The sequence below is a fragment of the Lutra lutra genome, chromosome 16, assembly GCF_902655055.1.
Source record: "Lutra lutra chromosome 16, mLutLut1.2, whole genome shotgun sequence".
Classification (NCBI taxonomy): Eukaryota; Metazoa; Chordata; class Mammalia; order Carnivora; family Mustelidae; genus Lutra; species Lutra lutra.
The window spans coordinates 59604920-59626620 of record NC_062293.1 but is presented as its reverse complement, the minus strand read 5'-3'; the positions used below and the strand labels follow the sequence as shown (position 1 = coordinate 59626620).

Genomic DNA, 21701 nt, shown 5'->3' with positions numbered 1-21701 from the left:
CTTATCGATTAGTGATGTTCAGCATATTTTCACGTGCTAATGGGCCATTTGCATATCTTCTTTGGAGAAATGTCTATTTAAATCCTTGGCCTGTTTTATTTTTATTCTATTATTATTTTTAAGTAATCTCTACACTCAGCGTGGGGCTCTGGCTCACAAGCCCGAGGTGAAGCATCACATGCTCCAGCAACTGAGCCAGCCAGATCCCCCAAAATTGGGTTATCTTTTTTTTTTTAATTTTATTTATTTATTTGTCAGAGAGAGAGAGAGAGAGAGAGATCACAAGTAGGCAGAGACAGAGGGAGAAGCAGGTTCCCTGCCGAGCAAGGAGCCCGATATGGGACTCGATCCCATGACGCTGGGATCATGACCTGAGCCGAAGGCAGCCGCCCAACCAACTGAGCCACCCAGGCGCCCATTGGGTTATCTTTTTATTGTTGAATCCTAGGCGTTCTTTTTTATTTCTAGATACTAAGTCTTTGTGATTTGCAAATATTTTCTCTCATTCTATTGATTGTCTTTTCACTTCCTTCACTGGTATTCTTTGAAACAAACATTAAAAAAATTTTTTTTAGACTTTATTTATTTATTTGACAGACAGAGATCACAAGTAAGCAGAGGGGCAGGCAGAGAGAGAGGAAGGGAAGCAGGCTCCCTGCTGAGCAGAGAGCCCGATGCGGGGCTGGATCTCAGGACCATGGGATCATGACCTGAGCCAAAGGCAGAGGCTTTAGCCCACTGAGCCACCGAGGTACCCCACAAACATTTAAATTTAAAAAACATTTTATTTGAGACCTCTGGGTGGCTCAGTCGGTTAAGCATCTGCCTTTGATTCAGGTCATGTTCTCAGGATACTGGGATCAAATCCTACATCAGCTCCCTGCTCAGCAGGGAGCCTGCTTCTCCCTCTGGCTGCTGCTTCCCCTGCTTTGTGCTCTCTCTCTAATAAATACATAAATAAAATATTTTTTTAAAGCCTTTGAAATTAAAAAGAGTATTTTATTTATTTGAGAGACAGAGAGAGAGTATGACCAGGGGGAGAGGCAGAGGGAGAAGCAGGCTCCCTGCAGAGTAGGAAGCCTGATGCAGGGCTTGATCTCAGGATCCTGAGAAGGCAGACACCCAACTGAGTGAGCCACCCAGGCGCCTCTCCACTCTGACCTTTTTATTTCTTTCCTTCTGCTTTTGTTTTGTTTTGTTTTAGTTTGCTCTTCTTTTTATAGTTTTTTTTTGTTTTAAGATTTTATTTATTTAACAGAGATCACAAGTAGGCAGAGAGGCAGGCAGAAAGAGAGTGGGAAGCAGGCTCCCTGCTGAGCAGGGAGCCCGATGTGGGGCTCGATCCCAGGACCCTGAGATCATGACCCGAGCTGAAGGCAGAGGCTTTAACCCACCGAGCCACCCAGGTGCCCCTTTTTGTAGTTTCTTAAGTAGGACGCTTGATCTATTGATTTAAGATCTTTCTTCATTTTTAAAATAGGCATTTACAGGGGCACCGGGGTGGCTCGGTGGGTTAAAGCCTCTGCCTTCAGCTCAGGTCATGATCTCAGGGTCCTGGGATCGAGCCCCACATCGGGCTCTCTGCTCAGCAGGGAGCCTGCTTCCCCCTCTCTCTGCCTGCCTCTCTGCCTACTTGTGATCTCTCTGTCAAATAAATAAATAAAATCTTTAAAAAAATAAAATGAAATAGGCATTTACAGGGACAAGTTTCCCTGTGAGCACTGCTTATGCTGCACCCTAAGCTTTAATGTGTTTTGTTTTCCTTTTCACTCATCTCACAATGCTTGCCCTGTGATTTCTTCTTTGACCCACTGGTTGTTCAGGAGCATGTTGTTTCTTTTCTACGTATTTGTGAATTTCTCAAATCCCTTCCTGTTACAGATCTCTGTTTCATTTCCTTTTAGGGAATATTTTGTGACTTCGGTCTTTTGAAATTTATTTTTTTTTTTAAGATTTATTTATTTGAGATGTGGAGAGAGAATCTTGAACAGACACTCCGTTGACGCAGGTCTCGATCCCAGGCTGAAATCAAAAGTCAGACCCTTAACCGACCGAGCCACCCAGGAGCCCCTAATCTTTTTGTTATTGTTTTAATCTTTTAAAATGTATTGAGCTAGGGGCCCCTGGGTGCCTCAGTGGGTTTGGCCTCTGCCTTCGGCTCGGGTTGTGATCTCAGGGTCCTTGGATGGAGCCCTGCATTGGGCTCTCTGCTCAGCGGGGAGCCTGCTTCCCTCCCACTTTCTCTGTCTGCTTCTTTGCCGGCTTGTGATCTCTGTCTGTCAAATAGATAAATGAAATCTTTTTAAAAAATTTATTGAGTTATGGTGAGTCCTAACATACAGCCTCTCTTGGAGCATGTCATATGTGCGCTTGAGAAGAACGTGTATTTTCCTGGTGTTGTGTGGAGCGGTCTTCCTGTGACCCTGCCGCAGTCTTCTACATACCACAGCTGGAGCAGATTTTTGAATTGCGAGTCTGATCTAAACTATCTCCTGCTTCAGGTGAACTCTGGAGACAGAGTCCTATCTCTGCAAGGTAGTTTGTAACATCCCCCTTGAACCTGCTCCTGACCACCTGTCCAGAATCATGTCTCCTCTTTACTTTGTAATTTTTTATTGCAGGAAAATATAAATAATGTAACGTAAAGTTCAGCATTTTAAACATTTTTGTCATATGATTCAGCAGCATTAATTACATTTGCATTACTGTGCAACCTCCCCTTTTCATTTGGACTCTAGGCTCCAGCCATCTGAACCATTTCGTGTGTTCAGACATTCATTTAACAAAGGCTAGTGAATGTCTACTAGGAGACAGGCACTGTTTGAGGCACTGGATGTACATCAGGGGACATTTCTGTCTAGAAACTCCCTGCCCCATACAGCTTGCATTTCTCAATGGAAACAAAACACACCAAATAATTACAAAACACAGCATGTTATTAGACGGTGACTCATGCTAAGGAAAAAAAAAGTAGGGAAGGGAATAGGAAGAGTGTGTGTGTGTGTGTGTGTGTTGAAATTTTAGAAAGAATCATCGGGGAAGGGGCCCCTGGGTGGCTCAGTGGGTTAAAGCCTCTGCCTTCTGCTCAGGTCATGATCCCAGGGTCCTGGGATCAAGCCCCCGCATCCAGCCCTGCACTGGGCTCTCGGCTCAGCGGGAAGCCTGCTCCTCCCCCCCTGCCTACTTGTGATCTCTGTCTGTCAAATAAATAAATTTTTAAAATCTTAAAAAAGAAAAAAAAAAAAAAGGAATCATTAGGGAAGGTCTCCCTGAGGAGACATTGAATAAAGTCCAGAAGGAAGGAGTGAGGGAAGTCATTTCTCTATTTCGGGGAAATGCTTTCCAGACAGAGGGAAGAGACAGTTCAAAGATCTTGAGGCAGGATCATGCCTGAAATAGTGAATGAAAATCCAAGAGGTCAATTTGACCAGTCCAGTCAGATCATGTAGGACCTTTACAAAGGTTTTCATCATTCTCAGCTGAAAATATAACCCAGAAAATTGATTTCTTAAATTCATTTTTTTTTCCATCTGAGTGCAATAGGGAGCCACTGGAAGGTTTGGAGCCTAGAAGTGATGGGATATGATCTTTCAAGAAACTACTTTGGCTGCTCTATGAAAACCCACAATAGGGAAACCGAGTATGGGACACAGAGACAACTAGGAGGCCACTGTAATAATCCGGGTGATAGACATAAAGGTGGCGTGACAAGGGGTCTGGCAGTGGAGATAGTGGGAAATGGTCAGATTCGGCAGATCAGATGTGGGTGGGATGAGAGAGAAACAGAAGTCAGGACGACTACCAACTTTCTGGCTTAAGGACGGGGAAGAGTGCGGTGGTCATGTACTGCCCTGGCAGAGACTGGAGGAAGTACCTGCGGGGAGGGAAGGCATCGGAAGCTCAGGTTGGGACATGTTAGGTTCCTTACGTCTAGCAGACATTCCAGCGAAGACACGTAACAGAAGCTGCATAGACAGGATTCTGGGGTGCAGGAGGAAAGTGGGCCGGACCCACCCTTTGAGTTCTTGGCATGTGAAACGGTCACTTGCCCGTTCCCTGTTGCCGTGGGAGCGGTCAAGAGGGCCTTTGCAGGAGCCGCGCGCCCGCTGGTGCGTCCTGGCGCGCAGCTTTCACGCTCGGGCGGCCCAACGCAGAGGCCGCTGCGCACACGGAGAGGTGCGGCTCCGGGGGCGGGGGCTGCATCGGCTGCGTGTGCGGACAAGCCCGGCAAGCAGCCTGCCGCGCTGGGCCGGGGCTCGGGGCGCAGGGCTGGGCCGGAGACTGGGCACGCAGCTGGCACCCGCAGCCTTGGGAGTGGCTGGGAGCGAGAGTCTCCGGCTGCCGGGAACAGGGATGACGCATCTTCCCACGTCCATTGTTTCCACTTCCCTCCAGCGCCTGCAGTCATCTTACGAGACGCTCCCAACCCGCCGCACCCCACGAGCGCGTCTTACTCCCACCGCGCCTCCCCTCGCCCCGCGGCTGCGCAGAGCGGGCGGGACGTTACCCTACCCTGCCGGGGGCGGGCCCTCCAGGCATCGACGTCACGCGGAGGCGTGGCTCAGGCGGCCCCGCCCACTGGGCGGACGCAGGGGCCTGCAGGCCAGACGCCTGGAGGCTGGGTCTCCGCGCTTGGGGGCCGCGGGGGGCTTCAGGCCAGCTGGAGCAGGCCGCGCTCGGCCAGCAGGCCCTGGGTGCGGTTGTAGACGTCCTCCAGGGTGCCCGCCACCCGGACCAGCGCAGCCCGCGCCTCCGCCTCTCCGGCGCCCGGGCACGCGAGCTCCAGCCAGCGGCCGCGACCCGGGAAGGCGAGGAACGCGAGGCGGGCGGCCTGGCGGACCACCCAGGGGTGGTGCGGGCCCAGGGCTGTGCGGTACGCGTCGCTGCACTGCACGCCGGCGTCCGGGCCTCCGAGGGTCCCGGTCGCCACCCGGTGGAGGCAGAGCTGGGACCAGCGCAGCGCTCGGTGCAGCAAGAGCAGGATCCGGGAGCCCGAGGAGCTGGCGGTGTCTCGCGGGGCGACGCCGGGGCGCTCCAGCCGTCCCTCCCGCCGTTCCCACGCCGCCATGGCCAACAGCGACGAGTAGTGCGCCGCCTCCGGGCCGTGCACCCGAGCCTCGAGGGCTGTCACTTTGGCGAAGGCCTCGCTCGTGGCGAAGGCGAAGATGGAGCCGAGGGGAGTTAGGAACCTGAGTGTTCGGTGGCGGGCAGAGCGCGGTGGTTGGAGAGGGGGCGGGGGAGCCCCGGTAGGCGGCGCCGGGTGGGGGGCGCGAGAGCGCTCACCTGACCAGCGCCCTCCATCCGGCTAGGTACTGCGACAAAGCCACGTCCCCTTCGGGGTCCAGGCTGGCGCGGAACGGCCCCATCACGTGGCCCAGCACGCCCTGGGGGCCCCCACACGGAGGCTCTTCCCACTTGGGGGCCTCCAGGGAACCCGACTGCCGCGGGACCTGGGGGTAGACACGCGCGGAAGGGGGCGGGAGCAGGACCCCTAGCCCGCTGGGTCTCCTTCGCCCAGCAGCCCCGTGGGACCCTGCAGAAATGACCCCTGGCTAGCGTCTCTCCTGCCGTACTCGGCTGCGGACGGGAGAGGGGAGCCAAAGCGCAGGACCCGCCCGTCACCCGATCCTCAGCCTGGCCCCGTGCCCGCGATCGGGGTCCCACCCGGAGCTCCCGGCCCCAGCCCTATGCCGGGCATACCTGGACCGGCGGCGTGCCCTCGGGAATGCACGGCTGCGTCCCGGATCCGCAGCCTGGGGGGGCGCCTGGGGAGGGGCGAGGCCGAGCGCTGAGTGCTCGGAGAGGGGACTTAGGTCCCCAGCGTTTGGCTTCCCCGTTCCTCCCCGAGCCGAGGAGGGCGGCGAGCACTCACGCGAGCTCCAAGCGCAGACAGAAAGCAGCAGCAGCAAGAGGAGCGCGAGAGGAATCGCGTGACGGACCCAGCGCCGCGAGGCCAGCCGAAGCAAAGCGACCCCGACGGCTGCTGCCGGGCCCATCGCTCCCTTTCCAGCCCAAGCCACCCCTTGTCCCTGCGCCTCGGCAGAAGCCTCCGGTGCCCTAAACTTAGGTTAATAATTAACCTACTAAGTCCCCTTCCCCTGTGCCCTTTGCCCCGGAGGGCAGCATCCCCGCCGGGAAGGACCGGATGAAGAAGATTGGGGGGATTCACCCGCGAAGAGGATGGCGGCGGGGGGAGGGTTCGGCAGCGACGTCTCTGCGTTTGCCTTCGCGTGGGACCAGGTCGTAGTAAGAGAAAAGAGGGCCTGGGGTCGAACCAGCTCCCCCACTGAGCCATGGTGTGGGCCCACATTAGCTCTGGGCTTGAATTCTCGCCACTGTAAATTGAGGACAATAATAGGTACTTTGTCGATCTCACCTGAGGATTAAATGGTAACGTATGTGCAAACACTGTACATGGAAAATCTTACCGCAATTGCTCCATAAATCTTCCCCTATGAAGTTCAAACGCAGGGCACCTGGGGTCCAGGAAGTACCCCCTTCTAAATTCACAAGCCTGTCTCCAGGGGACCTGTCTCCATCTGGATGCTTTATACATTTACATTTTTGCGGTTTAGTTTCTTTTAAACCCCAGATTGGTTCCGGATCTCCCATTACTCATTTTTTTTGGGTGTGTGAATTTTTTTTTTTTTTTAAAGTAATCTCTCTGCCCAAGGTAGGGCTTGAACTTATGACCTGAAGGTCAGGAGTGGTATGCTCTATGGACTGATCCAGGCAAGCACGCCCCCCCACATTATTCTTCAAACCAAACTTTATGAACTATTTCTGCATCCAGGCCCTGTCCTAAGCCTCAAGAAGACAAAAGAGCCTTCACACAGCTCCAGGTCCAGCGGAAGATGTATCACATCTCCCCCATGCAGATGTGGGTTCCGATGAAGACAGGGGGCTTGTTTTTCCTGGTCGCTGTTCTACTCGCAGCACTTAGAATAGTGCCTAGGCCAAAATACATTATTGCTATATAAATATGTATTGAATAAACACAGGAAAGTGTGGAGAGCAGGCAAATCGGGTGGTGTACCCTATGACAAACGAGTCTTTTTTGTTTTCTTCCCCAAATAGGAGTCCACCTGGTGGTCATAGCTAGGAAAACACTCAGGGGAAGGACCCAGGAAGTGATGGCAGAAACAGCATCTCTTGGGGTGCCTGGGTGCCTCAGTCCGTTAAGGATCTGTCTTAGGCTCCAGTTATGACCTCAGGGTCCTGGGATCCAGTCTCACGTGGGGCTCCCTGCTCCACAGGGAGCCTGAGCCTGCTTCTCCTTCTCTCTCGGCCTGCTGCTCCCCCTGCTTGTGCTCTCCCTCTGTGTCAAATAGATAAATCAATCTCACACACACAAAAAACAACCCACCCCAAACCCAAAAAACAGCATCTCTTGTTCTTAGGGGTTCTTAACCCCCTGTCCATAAACTTCCTAGAATTGTTCCTGTCTGTGTATGTTTTCTTCTTTGGGGAAGGGGTACCCCAGATTCTCTGGGAGTCAGGACCGCAATCACTAAGGAGGTCCTTTCTAGCTCACACAGTTTCTGGATTCTTACCCCATCTCTGCCTCTAATGCTCCCTCCAATCCTGGAGGTCCCTAAGGTTGCTGGTTACCCATCCTCTCCAGCGTTTCAGAACATCCTTTCCAACCCCAGACGGAGGGTCTCTCCACTTCCCAGAGTCGGAGCGTTTCCTAGCTTGCTGACCTTGACCTTAGGCACGTTGCTTGCCATCTCTAAGCCCCATTTCCACCATCTGTGGAGTAGAAAGGGTAATCCCCCCCCACACACCCGGGGTGAGGACTGAGTAACAACGCCAGCAGAACAGAGCCAGCAGAACAGAACCAGAAGTCAGAGCCTGCAGTAAATGCTTGGGTTGGGGGGGGTGTTCATTCAACTGTTGGTCAGTTCTCTGGGCCCCTTCTCCTCTTCCCCGGTGCTGGAAGCCTCTGTCTCATTGAGCAGAGGTGGAGACTGCAAGGTTCAAGGAACGGATTAGTTTTGGGTGTCACTTAATCCAGGAGGCCCTTCCGTAATCAGAGCCTTCAGAGGAGCAGAGGTGGTATAAATCTGCGTAAGGGGCCAGGCTCACAGAGGCTGCAGGATGGAGAGGGGGCCAGGAGCCCAGCTGCTGCTGCTGCTATGGGCCACCTGCTGGGGACACACACCAGCAGACCGCCTGAGCGACTACGCATCGGTCATCGACGTGACCAACGGGGGTCCTTGGGGTGACTGGGCCTTGCCCGAGATGTGTCCTGATGGATTCTTCGCCAGCGGGTTTTCGCTCAAGGTGGGGGTTCAGGCCTAGGTCTCTGAGGAGGGAGATGCACGACCCCGTGCAGGGAACACAGCATGACAATCTTTTAACTGGTCCTTACCCATCCGATCGCCCTGCCCAGGAGGAGCCCCTCCAAGGCATTCCTGGCGATGACACTGCTTTGAACGGGATCCGACTGCACTGCTCGCGGGGGAACGCAGAGCGTAACAAGCAAGTGGTGCAGTCCCAGTCTGGAAGGTGCGGGACAGGGTCCAAGGGCTCCCCAGGATGCGGATATGCCCCTTACCCTGTTACATGCCCACCCTCCGCGCTAGAAGTTTCCTCCAGGGCTGTGGGGCAGCTTAGACCTGGGGAGTGGGTGGAGACCTCCCCTCCGCCCCTTGGCGGAGGTCAGGTGACGAGACCCCGCCCACCCGGGTCGTGCAGCACCCCCTGAGGACACCCCAAAGCTGGGTCGGGACGAGGGTGGGGGAAAGACCCAGAGGTAGAGCTTCTCCTCTTCCCTCGCAGGTGGGGCGTGTGGAGTGAGCCCCTGTGGTGTCCCAGGGGTGGCTTCCTCGTGGCTTTCTCACTGCGCGTGGAGGCCCCGGAGACCCGGGGGGACAACACGGCGGCCAACAACGTGCGCTTCCGCTGCTCCGACGGCACGGAGCTGGAGGGGCCCGGCCTGACCTGGGGTGACTTTGGAGAGTGGAGTAAGGCCTGCCCCAAAGGCTTGTGCGGTTTGCAGACCAAGGTGGAGCGGCCGAGGGGCCTCCTGGATGACACCGCGCTCAACGATGTGCGCTTTTTCTGTTGCCGCAGTTAACCAGGGCGCCGGCCCCGGGGCCAGTCCCACGGCTCGCTATTAAAGCTTCTCTGTCTTGGCTCTGGTCTTGCTTGTTTCAGGAGTAGGAAACTGTGTCTCCCCACTCCTCCTCCCAGCCCGAGACACTGGGCCAGGCCCAAATTCGGCTTGGGGCTCAGGAGTCCCCAAATGCCACTGAAAGTTACGGACCCATAACCTTGGAAAATGCCCTTAAACACACTTTTGCACCCAAGTGCAGGGAGTCCCCGGCCTCCTGAGGGCGTCTGCGGACACCTGGTTGTCATTAGGAGCTCAGGCTGTTTCCTTTCTAAACTACTAGGGACCTCAGCCTGAGAAACTTCTACCAAATTAGGAGACGATGAAGCTAGAACACCTCAAGGTCTCATTTTCTAGAGTTTAAGCTCATTTGTCTTTTCCACAGTTTCCTTCCTTTCCCTACGAAAGTGAAAGAGTGGCTTTTCCATGTATGGATTTCCACCTGGGACTTCCCCCTTTGTCCTTGGGGCTCCCGACCTGGAACCCCCCAGCGACCCAGCTGGCTAACCCACTCACCAGATTGCGGGGCTAATTTCCCTTTCTCAGACTTCATCTTATCTTAAAAAGTCCCTCCAGTGGCGGATACCTATCACATTACCAGCGTGTTTTTCTAAAAAGTGAAGTAATCTATTTCCTTAAAAAAAAAAAAAAAAAAAAAAGGACCCGTCTTAGACCCCCGGGTTGTTCAATTCTTGAGCGCATAGAGCCCGCCTGTCTCGTCTACCGCTGGATTCGAGCGCACGCTCACAGCTCAGGGACCAGTCGCTGAAACGTGCAGGGGTCCCACACCGGGGCGCTCCGGAGGCCCTGCGTGTCTGGAGGCCTTGGAGCGCTCCTGCGTGGACGGGACCCCCAATCTGAGAGGCGCAAGAGAGTTCAAAGTTTTATTTCCAGGGCGGGGTGGGCCAGGCGGGCGTCCAGGAGCGAGCAGAGCGGTCAGCGCAGCCTCAGCTGGGGGAGCCCTGCGGGAATAAGGCTGTGAGGGCGCTGCCAGGCCGCCAGCGGAGCCCCGCTCCAGCCCCAGCCCCCGCCGCCCCACCTTCTTCCTGCAGTCGCCGCAGAAGACGCCGAGGGCGGCGTTCACCAGCTGCACCCCGCAGAGCACGATCTCCAGGCACGAGGCGGCCACCAGCAGCGAGAAGAGCGTCACGTTCCAGGACACCACGCCGGGCGGCTCCTCGCACAGATACCACAGGGTGCGGTTCTGCAAGTAGGAGCCTCTGCGGCCGGGGAGCGGGGGCGGGGGCGGGGTCACGTGAGAGGGGGGCGGGCACCCGGAGCGCCCGCCCCCAGCCCCGCGCAGGCGCCGAGGGGGTTCGGCCCACGTGGAGGTGGCCCCGGCGAAGGCGCGCCGCGTCCCGGGGTTCCCGGGCTCCCGACAGGTGGCAAACGCAGGGGCGGGGGCGCGCCGAGCCTTACTCGGTGTCCTGGAAGTGGTAGTCCCAGCGGCGGTCCATTAAGCACTTGGGTCCAATTCGGAGCCCTGCTCCCGACACCGAGAGGCAGTAGATGGCCCCCAGCACCCCGAATGCCGAGGAGAAGACAGAGCGCAGCATCTGGGGGCGCAGTGCGAGCGGCGGTGAGCGGGGCCGCTGCCCCGGCATGCGAGCGCCTTACCCCGCTCGGCTCCAGGCCCAAGCCCGCTGCTGGCCCGGAGCTGCCCCAACGAGCCAGAGTCCGCGGGCGCTCGTGGGGGCCCCGGTCCCCTTTGCAGGCCCGCTGAGGCTGAGGCTGGCGGGAGCGGGGGCGGGGAGGGGCGAGGAGGAGCTGGGACCCTGCGGGGGAGCTCCCACGGCTTTAGGGGTGGCTCTGCGAAGGCCAGTTCTGAGACCCAGCCCCGGGCCCCGCCCTCGTTTAGATCTTACCCTGCAGCGATTTCCGCAGCAGCCCGCACCGCAGCAGCCCTTGCCCCCTGCGCGAACCGCTGAGATGCCGGGACACAGCACCTGCGGAGGAAGGTCAGTGTGACGGCGCGGCCCCTCCCTTCCCCCTTCCAGGCATCGTGCACGCACCGGTGCTCATCTCCCCCTGGAGCCGCCCGGGATGCCCTCAGCCCTTTGGACCACAGGAAGACTTTATCTCCAATGCTCCCAGACGGCGCTGGGGTTCTACCTTTACCATTATGTACGCTCCTACTTCTCTGGGTTTACACTGCAGCCTCTGGGAAGGCGGGGCCCAATGTCACGATATCTGCCACAGACTTTGGTGCCTAGTAGGTGCCTATTTGAGCCGGAGTCAGGGGGCCTGGGGTTAAGCCCCCCACCCCCTGGGCTCACTTCACACTCCACGAATGGATTCATCTCTCTGGGTCTTCCTACCCACCTCCCAGAGCTGTGCGTACCAGGGGGACCAGAGGTCAAGACTAGCTCCATAACTATAAATCCCCTGGGCGGCATGAAGAACCGTGGTGTTGGAGTGTCTGGTGAGCTGGATTATGTGGAGGGCGGAGGACGGTGGTAGTGAACGCTCTGATGGGAAGCGTAGGGACCCCCGAGGTCCAACCCTGGTCCTTTTTGTCCTTCTTCCTCCCTGTGGCCCTCCTCCCACAGCCCGTCCCTTTCAGGGCACCCGCTGTCCCCTGGGGGCAGTCCTCAGCCTCAGATTCAAATCTACGTGCTGAAGGGTGTGTTCCTTTCACTCTCTTGGTTTTAGCCTAAACCAGGCAGCCTCCTACTGAGCTGGCAAGTCCCCCAAAGTTCCCCAAATTCACTTCCCTGTGACCTTATTTGTCCCCGTCAGTGGAAATATTTTTCAGGTCATCCACACCAGAAAACTGGAATCCTTCAAACCCAAGCCAGACCTCAAGTCTTCTCAACTTCTCCTTTAATGGTTCTCAAATCTGTCTGTCCATTTGCCTGCACGGTCCAGCGCCCGATCACCTCCCACAAGGATGACGTTCTCAGCCTCTCTACAAGACGTCTATGTTGGCCCCGTGCTGAACACCCCATCCTACATCGCTCCCACCAGAGTGAACTTAGCTTTCAACGGGGACTTTTCTCTGCCCAAAGCCTTCAGGGTCTCCTCAGACGGGAGCCCATTAAGACTGAGCTCTGGGAGGGGCGCCTGGATGGCTCCGTCGGGGAGACTGTCCGACTCTTGATTTCAGCTCAGGTCATGATCTCAGGGGCGTGGGCTCAAGCCCCATGTCCGGCTCAGCGCTCAGCGTGGTGTCTGCTTGGGATTCTTTGTTTCCTTCTCTCCCTGTCCTCCCACAACCCACACGCATGCACACACACACCCTCTCTCTCTCAAATAATAAATAAATAAAGTCTTAAAAAAACAAAAGACTGGGGCGCCTGGGTGGCTCAGGGGGTTAAAGCCTCTGCCTTCGGCTCAGGTCATGGTCCCAGGGTCCTGGCATCGAGCCCCACATCAGGCTCTCTGCTCAGCAGGGAGCCTGCTTACTCCTCTCTCTCTCTGCCTGCCTCTCTGCCTACTTGTGATCTCTATCTGTCAAATAAATAAATAAAAAATCTTAAAAAAAAATTTACCAATCTTTTTTAAAAGAAAAAAACCCACAAAAGACTGAGCTCTAGGAAGGCAAGCGAGGCTCCTCTCTTTGGCTCTAGCCTTGATCTCTTGCACAACCCCAGGTTCTTTGCCTATCGCCGGTCTCTGGGATTCCACAGCTGTCTTGATCTTTGCCTCCCTGTGTGCACACAGCGCACCAGGTAGCATTTGGTTCCTCCCTAGGGGTGGGGCCGGGAGTTTTGATTCTGTTATCTCACTCATCCTGACCTCACAGAAACACCTGCACAGCTGAACCGGAGTTCTGCTGGATGCTCCCTCTCCCCGCCTCCATGTCTCCCGGCAGGTCTAGAACCATCGCTGGCCCTGGTGCTTTGCTCTCTCTTACCTGGGAAGCTCCAGGATCCAAAGATACCTAGAATTGCCTTTAGGACTGACCAGTTTTCGAATGACCTACCTCTTTGAGATTTCTATTTTCTTTTTTTTTTAAAGATTTTATTTATTTATTTGACAGAGAGAGAGAGATCACAAGTACGCAGAGAGGCAGGCAGAGAGAGAGGGGGAAGCAGGGTCCCCGTCGAAGAGAGAGCCCGACCCGGGACTCGATCCCAGGACCCTGAGACCATGACCCGAGCTGAAGGCAGAGGCTTAACCCACTAGCCCCCCAGGCACCTGAGATTTCTGTTTTCTTACTAAAAGTATTTAAGCTCCTTTCGTTGTACAAGCTCCCCTGTCTTGCTCTGCACCATCTACTCTGCGCCGAGAGAAGGGTCATGGTAAACACAGAAGGAAACACTGAGTTCATAGCTCGAAACTGCTTCCTTGGTGCCTGGCTGGTTCTCGGCCACTGTCAACTCCTCTGGCCAACCACAGTGGCCTCTGTGGGCTCTTAGGTCACTGGCTCACCTCCAGCTCTCGTGCCACATGACAGCCTGTGGGACCCCCTAAATCCAGCAGGGTATGGAGCATCTAGAACTCTCCTACTTTTCTGGTGGGAATGAACTTGGGATAAGAGCTTCAGAGTACTCTGTGGCAATATCTATCAGCACTGAATGCTCGCACACCTAAAGAACCAGGAGTTCACCCCCGAGTATCCATCCAACAGCCATGCAAACAGAATTTCACCTGAAGACATTTATAGGGGTGTCTAGAGCAGACTTATTTGTAATAAACCCAATTTGGGGGCCTATCCAAACATCCATCGCCGGTAAGATGTTTAAATTAATTGTGGTCTATTCACACACCGGAACGCGCCGGAAATAATAGACTACATGTCTACGTAATGATACCAGTGAAATCACAAACATGCATGGAGCTAGAGAAACCAGACACAAAATTATTATACCGGACAACTTCATTTATATAACGTGTCGAACAGGCAAAACTAGCCTACGGGGTTAGAAATCAGGGGGTTGGGGACTCTCGCGGGGGTCGAGCCCGGTGTGGGAGGTCTGTCTGGGATTCTGGTAATGACCGGTATCTTGGTCTGCATCCTGGGTCTGTGGGGGGTTCACTTTGTGAACATTCACTGGGTACTTCTCCGTGTGACTTACAAGTTCAAACGCTCAAAAGAAGGTAAAAGGTCCTTCAATATTTTGCTGTTGTCCTTGTGATAAAATTCAGATTCCTCACAAGGGTGTACAGGGTCTGGCCGGTGCCCACCTCGGATCTCATCTCATTGAAGCCCGGACGCCCATATGATCCCCGGATATGCGAGCCTGGCCTGTGCCCTTGCCAGCCCCTGTCTGCCGTGCGGGGTCCTTTGTTTTCTCTTGTGGGGTTCATTTCAGATCTCGCCTTATTGAGGCCTTGCAAATGCTATAACGGGGGCTGACTGGCTCAGTTGGTAGAGCACGTGATTCTTGATCTTGGGGTTCTGAGTTTGAGCCCCATGTGAGGTACAGAGTTTGCTTAAAACAAATGAAAAGTATACTCTTGGGGCACCTGGGTGGCTCAGTGGGTTAAGCCTCTGCTTTCAGCTCAGGTCATGATCTCAGGGTCCTGGGATAGAGCCCTGCGTCGGGCTGCCTGCTCAGTGGGGAGTCTGCTTCTCCCTCTCCCTCTTCCCCTGTCCATGCTCTCTCTCTCAAATAAATAAATAAAATCTTTTTTTTTTAAAGTATACTCTCTTGCCTACAAGTGAAATTCAAAGGGGATAGAAGATGATGTTAAAAAAAGAAAGAAAGAAAGAAAATGCTATAAACCATGCCCCACCCCCCTCCTCCCCGTAGCATGCGGCTTTGTTTCCTTGGTGGCACCTACACCCATCCTGCTCATTTGTTTACGTTGCTCACAGAGGGTTAATCGAATGCCTGCAAATATAGGGCACTGAACCAGGCAGTTACCCTCCACCCATGGCAGCCAGTGAAACAGGCAGTCCCATTCCCGTTTTCTGTGATCCTGTGATCTTGGCAGCAGGAACCCAGCTCCAGGGAAAGCAGGGACGTGGCCTGTGGTGGGCAGGGGTGGCAGGACTGTGTGGGCAGCTCAGGGCTTGGAGGTGGGAAGAGTGCATCTGGGAATGAGCCTGGGTGAGGGGGTATGCTAGGTGTCTTGGGGGGCTCACCCCGGAGGTACACGGGTTAGATTGCAGGGAAGTGGGGTTGGCAGGGCTGGAGAGGGGTGCACTATGACATCGGGAGAGGGTGTATGGAGGAGTGTGGCCAGAGAAAAAGGCAAAGGTTGGTGAGCCCTGTCCCCGGGGACCCTCATCTGTCCCGGGGAGACTTTCACATGAGGAGTGAGGAACCCTGCTGGGCAGGTCTGTAGTCTTCACCCCATGACTGCTGTTAACCTATCCTGACCTTCCAGAAGTTCCCCCCAACAGGGAGGGGTGGGAGGATAGGGATGAGGAGGTCCAGAGAGGCATCTCCCCTCCCCCACTTCTGACAGATCGAGTCTCTGGGAGGACTTGGGGTCTCTACCCCAGGCTGCCCCGAGCTCTGCAGCCCAGGGTGGGCCGTGAGTGAGGGGACATGGAGGTGACAGGTGGGATGACGGAGCTGTGACCCTGCCCCTGGCTCCCGTGTCTCTACCCTCCCCCTCCTCAGCCGCATCATCTTGGCCTGATGGGTGCCACACAGCTAGCAGTTCCCTCTGCCCTCGCGGTGAGGTGTGCTAGCATTTGTGCATTTGTTGCCGGACGTGGCTGGGAGACAGGCAGGACGGCCTCCCTCCCCTCGTCCCCAGAAGCGGGGCTGCCCTCCTGCCTTCCTTCTTTCCCTTTCCCCCGGGGGCCGGGGGCCGGTTCAGCTCAGGTGCTGAGCTCACAGGTGCTCAGTATCTGGGGGCGGCCAGAGAGGCTCCAGGTCCCCTCCCCCTCCCCTGCTCGGGATCCCACCCCACCCCCTGGCCCGCTCACCATCAGGCCTCCCCCGAGGAAGCCCGCCATGAGCCAGACTTGCAAACTGAGGTGGGTGGTGTCCGTCCAGGTGGTCTGGCCCTGAGGCACCAGCAGGAGGGCGTTGGCCACGATGCAGACCAGGGAGAGGGGGATGAGGGAGAGCCCCACGAAGCGGGAGCACTTCCCCGTGCACATGGTGAGGCGGCCGTGAGGACGCGAGCCCTGAGTGAAAGTGAGGCCTGACTCCCAGGTCCAGGAAAAGAACAGCAAGCTCGGAGCAAGGTACAAAGGTTGGGGACCAGGCGCGGCAGCGGCCAGCAGGGAGAGATAAGGGAGAGAGGCAGCGAGGAGGAGGTGGAGGTGGACAGGCCTGGGCCCCGGCTGGGGAGGGGTGGGGAGCTCTACGCGGAGGAAGTGGCCTGAGGTCAGCCTGCTCTTCCTCCTTCCCCGCATGCACCTGCTGCTCTCCGCACACCTGGGGCTCCTCCCAGGCTTTGTGACTCAGTGCAACCCCCATGCCTCTCTGCCTCGGGGTCCCTGTGGCTTCCAGGGCCTGAAGGCTGGGGTGACGCCAGGCCTGGGGGGTGGGTCGCGCGGGTGCCATGGGCCGTCTGAGAAGCGCTCTGTAACCCGGGGTGCGCTCGTGGGCCTGTGGCGGCCCCCTCGTTCCCAGTGGGCCCAGGAGGGGGGGGCATTTCCTGAAGGAAACTAAGAGGATGCTGGTGGTCCCTCACCTTCCGCTCATTCGTGCTGTCAGTCCTTGTCCAAAAAGCCCTCCTCCTGGGGACACTGCGGGGGGGCTCATGGTTAAGGTTAAGTGTCTGCCTTCGGCTCAGGTCTTGATCTCAGGGTCCAGGATCCAGCCCCCTGTCGGGCTCCCTGCTCAGTGGGGAGCCTGCTTCTCTCTCCGGTCTCTCAGGGGCTCCCCCCAGGACTGATGGATGCAAGCGCTCTGTCCCTCCAGCCTCTGTGTCTGACTCGTGTTTGACTCGGTGATGGCTGCAGGATGTGAGCCAGTCCTGCCCCAGTCATTTCTGGGTTGGGTGGTTTTCAGCCTGCGGTGGGAGGAGCTCTGTCTCTGTCCTTGCAGGTGCTGCTGTTGCTGGTGGCCTAGCGTCCCCACAGGGGAGGGCTTGCCTGCCGCAGAGCAAAGTCAGTCAAGGGCGGAAGAACCAAGAGATGGAGAGAAACTGTCTTGAAGGCAGATCAAGCTATACCTGAAGCCTGATTAGCCCGTCAAGGTTTTGGTTCCACCAACCAGTTCCAGGGCTGGTTCTGTCCACTGCGACATGGAGAGTCTGTTTTGATCCAGAGGTGAAGTCATGAAGCCCCCGCCATGGGCAGGGCCCAGTGCTAGAGACCGCGGGGACTCCCAGTCAGGGCATGGGACCCAGATGTGGGCCTTGGCAGCAAAAAGCAAACTGAAGGCCCAAGGATAGTGTGGGAGTGCTGTGGAGAGGTGGGGTGGCAGGACATCAGAGGGCACATGAAGACGTCACACAGACGGCATTGTCCAGCCAGTGGCCCCTCACGTAGCTCGTCCCAGCAGCCCACTGAGGCCACCACTGAGAGACGGAAAGTGGAGAATGCTGATCACTCAGGACGAACGCCAGAATCTGGGAGGGACTCCTCCTGTTTATAAGACAACCAGGGGCGGGGTGTGCTCTGGGTGGCTCGGTTGGTTCAGCCTCTGCCTTTGGCTCAGGTCATGATCCCGGGGTCCTGGGATCGAGTCCTGCATGGGGCTCTCAGATCAATGGGGAGCCTGCTTCTCCCTCTCCCTCTGCCTGCTGCTCCCCCAGCTCATGCTCTCTTTCTCAAGTAAATAAATAAAATCTTTGTTTAAAAGATTTTATTTATTTACTTGAGAGAGAAAGACACAGCCAGAGAGGGAACCCAAGGAGGGGGAGTAGGAGAGGGAGAAGCAGGCTTCCCGCGGAACAGAGAGCCCAATGCAGGGCTCGATCCCAGGACCCGGGGATCATGACCTGAGCTGAAGGCAGAGGCTGAACCGACCGAGCCACCCAGGACCCCTAAATAAATAAAATCTTAAAAAAAAATCAACTAGATTCAGAAAAAGCTTTGAAGAGTTTGCCACTTGAACCAGACATGACTCTGAACCTCCCCCAGCTCAGCCTGGGACTTGTCGATGGCTGTTGTGACAACTGGTGTTTGGTTTGCTGAATGCTTTAAAAACATGCCCACGTTGGTTCTGATGCATCTCTTCATTGATTTTCTGTCTCTTTTCATTAATTGCTTTTCACATCCTCCCGGATTTGGGGAGGTGTGTTCTACATCCTGGTAGCGGTTGCTTGTCAGGGTTGCAAAAGTGTCCCTTGTCCTGACTTTCATCCCCGCAGCCTCCCTTGAGGGGCTCGTACAGATGGCTTCTCGTGCTGGGCTTTCTGGCTTTCTGGCCAGAAGCGATGTTCACTGTTGGAGCGACGCCACGTTGCCGGGAACGGGCCTTCCCACAGCTGGACCAGAGAGGGGACTCAGTCCCGTCCCGCTGGGCAGAGTCAGGTGCAGGGTCTGACCGGCGGTACTGCTGTTCAGGTGCATAAAGAGAAAATGAACCGTGTGTGGGTGGTCCACAGGTGTTCCTTCTGTCACAGTTCTACAATTCCGTGTGTCTGAAATAATGTGAGAAACATCACAGGGACGGGGCGCCTGGCTGGCTCAGCTGGAGAGCGTGCGACTCTCAGTCTCAGGGTCGTGAGCTGAAGCCCCACATTGGTGCAGAGGTGGCTAAAGATAATAATCATAAACTTTAGGGGAACCTGGGGGGGCTCAGCCAGTTGAGCGTCAGACCCTTGGTTTCAGCTGAGGTCGTGATCTCAGGGTTACGAGATCAAGCCCCACATCAGGCTCCACACTCAGTGTGGAGCCTGTTTGAGATGGTCTCCTGCCCCTCCCCACTGCTTGCACGCTCTCTCTCAAATAAATTTTTAAAAACCCTATAAACTAAAAAAAAAAAACTTTAAAAAGTTTAATGATAAATATAAAAACGAAATTATTAAAAAATAATAAACTTATGGGACGCCTGGCTGGCTCGGTCAGTTAGGCGTCTGCCCGCAGCTCAGATTGTGATCCAGGGTTCCTGGGATCGAGTCCTGCATTGGGCTCTCTGCTCATCAGGGAGTCTGCTTCTCTTTTTGCCCTCCAACCTCCTTGCTCATGCTCTTTCTCTCTCACACTCTCTTTCAAATAAATGTATAAAATTTTTATTTTATTTTATTTATTTGACAGAAAGAGACACAGCGAGAGAGGAGACACACACAGGGGGAGTAGGAGAGGGAGAAGCAGGCTTCCCGCAGAGAAGGGAGCCCAAATCAGGGCTCCAACCCAGTACCCTGGGATCGTGACCTGAGCCGAAGGCAGACTCTTAACTGAGCCACCCAGGCACCCCTAAATGTATAAAAATCTTTAAAAAAGAAACTTTAAAAAATACCCCAAAAGTCATAGGGATTCTGAAAATTTTCTGCAAAACGAGGGACAGTCACATCATCCTGGAGACTGAAAGAAAGAAAAGAACGCTGGAGAAATACTTCCTGTAGGATTTGGGTGGGGTTTTCAGGTAGGTTTTTACTGGGATCCTCCTGGAAGCAGGAGGAGAGCCCTGTAAGAAAGCCAGGCTGGGCTGCGAAGGGGCCACCTTGGACTTGGGGGAGAAAAGAGAGAATTGCACAGAGCCTCCAACACGGAGAGAGGATGGAAGCCCATGTGGGAAAGCAGGACTGCCACGAGGTCAGAGTGCATGAGGGGGTGCAGGGGATATGCTTGAGATGTCCCTCCGGGCTAGGACACCCACTGTTCCCAATGACCCGGTGGAGCCGGCGGCCAGACGCCGCAGTCCACAGTGTGCGTGAGGAGGAAGGTGCTCCGGGTGTAGGTCATCCTCCGGTCCAATGGCACAGGGTGTCCCAGGGAAGATGTTAAAAGCCCGCGAACCCGCGTTCGTCCTGAACAGCTGCACCATCAAAGGATACGTCTCAGCAGCATCGTAGGTCCCCGAGAAAGGAACGAAAGTCAGCCTGGCCCCGAGAGTTCTGTGCAGCCCTCAATGCCAGAAGACAGAGAAACAGGGTCTGTGATTCTGGCCCAACAAAGCTCTGTGTCCCAGTGATCGTATGACCAGCCAAGGGGCTTTTCGAGAAGGAAACGTGGTAGAATTGCGTTTCTGAGAATGCTTGGGTTTGAAATACAACTGTGTTTCTTTCTTCTCCTTTTTAATTCTTTTTAAAAGTATTTGAAGTCAGGGCACCTGGGTGGCTCAGTCATTAAGCATCTGCCTTTGGCTCGGGTCATGATCCCAGGGTCCTGGGATTGAGCCCCACATCGGGTCCCTGCTCAGGGGGAAGCCTGCCTCTCCCTCTCCCACTCCCCCTGCTTGTGTTCCTTCTCTCACTGTATCTCTCTGTGTCAAATTAAGAAAAAAAAAAATCTTAAAAAAAAGAAAAAAAAAGTATTTGAACTCACCCAGAGATGTAGTAAAAGCAAAACCCCCCAAATGGGGAAGTCCTGAGGTAACTCCAAATTTTTGTAAAATTTAGTTGAGAAACCAAATGTCTGTTTCAAAAAGAAAAGTCTTTTGAAGAGAAAAAGATATATCTATAAATCCTAAAAATCATGTTAAAAGAGGTAACGCTGTCCGTTGTTTATTGTCTGCTATGCCCAGAGTCTATTTTAAAGAAATAAATGTGAAGTAACAGAAAACCCAACTCTCCTGAAACCAAAAGGGAATTTGCTGATTCGGGTAATTAAACCGTCCAAAGGTAGAACTGACTTTCCAGCATGATTCATAAAGAAGTAATCGATGGGCTGGACTTAATTAATATTAAAAACTTGCCCCTGTCAGGAGAATGAGACAAGCTATAGAATGGGAGAAGCTACTTGCAGAAGACATAATTCATTAAAGATTGTTAACTAGAACATGCAAAACAGGGGAGCCTGGGTGGCTCAGTGGGTTAAGCCTCTACCTTCGGCTCAGGTCATGATCTCGGGGTCCTGGGATCGAGCCCCGCATCGGGCTCTCTGCTCAGTGAGGAGCCTACTTCCCCCCCACCCCGTCTGCCTCTCTGCCTACTTGTGATCTCTGTCAAATAAATAAATAAAATCTTTAAAAAAAAAAAAAGAACATGCGAAACACTCTTAGGGGGCACCTGGGAGGCTCAGTGGGTTAAGCATCTGCCTTCAGCTCAGGTCGTGATCCTGGGGTCTTGGGATGGAGCCCCCACAACAGGGTCCCTTCTCAGTGGGGAGCCTGCTTCTCCCTCTGCCTCCTGCTGCTCATGTGTGCTGTCTCTCTCTCTCTCTCTCAAATAAATAAAATAAAATAAAATAAAAAACCAACTCAACTATAAAAAAAAGAACTACCCAATTAAAAAATTGGGCAAAAGACCCAAATAGACACTTCCCCAAAGAGGACGTCCGGGTGGCAAATAGCATATAAGCAAAGGTTCCACATCATGTCATTAAGGAACTGCAAATACCCCTACAATAGGAAGACACCAGCATACACCTATGAGAACAGGCAAAATCCAAAACGCTGACAACACTAAGTGCTGGCGAAGATGTGGGGAGACAGGAACTGTCGGTCCCTGCTGGTGGGAATGCCACACGGTGCAGCCACTGTGGGAGCAAGTCTGGCCGTTTCTTATAAAACCAAACATCCTCTCACCACACGATCCTGCAATCAGACCTCTAGGTATTTACCCAAATGCACTGAACACTCAGGTCCACACAAAAACCCACACACGGATGTTTATAGCT

At 54.7% G+C, this 21701-nt stretch overlaps 3 protein-coding genes across 5 annotated transcripts; 1 reads left to right on the top strand and 2 right to left on the bottom strand.

The window, feature by feature from the left end:
• Nucleotides 1–3528: 3528 nt before the first annotated feature.
• GLTPD2 (glycolipid transfer protein domain containing 2) lies at nucleotides 3529–6004 on the bottom strand. 3 transcript variants are annotated; one of them, XR_007123492.1, is made up of 5 exons: nucleotides 5873–6004; nucleotides 5701–5765; nucleotides 5284–5450; nucleotides 4015–5189; nucleotides 3529–3874 (listed from the first exon to the last, which is right to left on the bottom strand). XR_007123492.1 is itself a non-coding variant. In XM_047708282.1 (5 exons), exons 1-4 carry the CDS (start codon nucleotides 5994–5996, stop codon nucleotides 4652–4654), a joined length of 894 nt encoding a protein of 297 aa, XP_047564238.1. In that variant the 5' UTR covers nucleotides 5997–6004; the 3' UTR covers nucleotides 3529–4588; nucleotide 4651. The 3 variants fall into 3 exon arrangements, 2 of the variants coding, with proteins under 2 accessions (XP_047564238.1, XP_047564237.1); XM_047708282.1 differs by having other exon boundaries at nucleotides 3529–4588; nucleotides 4651–5189; XM_047708281.1 differs by having other exon boundaries at nucleotides 3529–5189.
• A 1882-nt stretch (nucleotides 6005–7886) lies between these two features.
• Nucleotides 7887–9142, top strand: VMO1 (vitelline membrane outer layer 1 homolog). Its single transcript, XM_047708284.1, has 3 exons — nucleotides 7887–8286; nucleotides 8396–8511; nucleotides 8785–9142. Exons 1-3 carry the CDS (start codon nucleotides 8101–8103, stop codon nucleotides 9080–9082), a joined length of 600 nt encoding a protein of 199 aa, XP_047564240.1. The 5' UTR covers nucleotides 7887–8100; the 3' UTR covers nucleotides 9083–9142.
• An 846-nt stretch (nucleotides 9143–9988) lies between these two features.
• On the bottom strand, nucleotides 9989–16177 carry TM4SF5 (transmembrane 4 L six family member 5). The gene is made up of 5 exons (XM_047708283.1): nucleotides 15948–16177; nucleotides 10984–11064; nucleotides 10538–10674; nucleotides 10158–10338; nucleotides 9989–10080 (listed from the first exon to the last, which is right to left on the bottom strand). Exons 1-5 carry the CDS (start codon nucleotides 16122–16124, stop codon nucleotides 10066–10068), a joined length of 591 nt encoding a protein of 196 aa, XP_047564239.1. The 5' UTR covers nucleotides 16125–16177; the 3' UTR covers nucleotides 9989–10065.
• Between the last annotated feature and the right edge of the window lie 5524 nt (nucleotides 16178–21701).

Coding starts and splice junctions, on each gene's coding strand:
- GLTPD2 (XM_047708281.1), bottom strand. CDS start 5,996: ATGGGCCCGGCAGCAGCCGTCGGGGTCGCTTTGCTTCGGCTGGCCTCG. Junction 5,766..5,872: donor TGTCTGCGCTTGGAGCTCGC/GTGAGTGCTCGC, acceptor GCCCCTCCCCAG/GCGCCCCCCCAGGCTGCGGA. Junction 5,190..5,283: donor GGATGGAGGGCGCTGGTCAG/GTGAGCGCTCTC, acceptor CCGAACACTCAG/GTTCCTAACTCCCCTCGGCT.
- VMO1 (XM_047708284.1), top strand. CDS start 8,101: ATGGAGAGGGGGCCAGGAGCCCAGCTGCTGCTGCTGCTATGGGCCACC. Junction 8,287..8,395: donor CCAGCGGGTTTTCGCTCAAG/GTGGGGGTTCAG, acceptor CGCCCTGCCCAG/GAGGAGCCCCTCCAAGGCAT. Junction 8,512..8,784: donor GTGCAGTCCCAGTCTGGAAG/GTGCGGGACAGG, acceptor CTTCCCTCGCAG/GTGGGGCGTGTGGAGTGAGC.
- TM4SF5 (XM_047708283.1), bottom strand. CDS start 16,124: ATGTGCACGGGGAAGTGCTCCCGCTTCGTGGGGCTCTCCCTCATCCCC. Junction 11,065..15,947: donor TCCTCGGGGGAGGCCTGATG/GTGAGCGGGCCA, acceptor CTTCCTCCGCAG/GTGCTGTGTCCCGGCATCTC. Junction 10,675..10,983: donor GCTGCGGAAATCGCTGCAGG/GTAAGATCTAAA, acceptor CTGCGCCCCCAG/ATGCTGCGCTCTGTCTTCTC.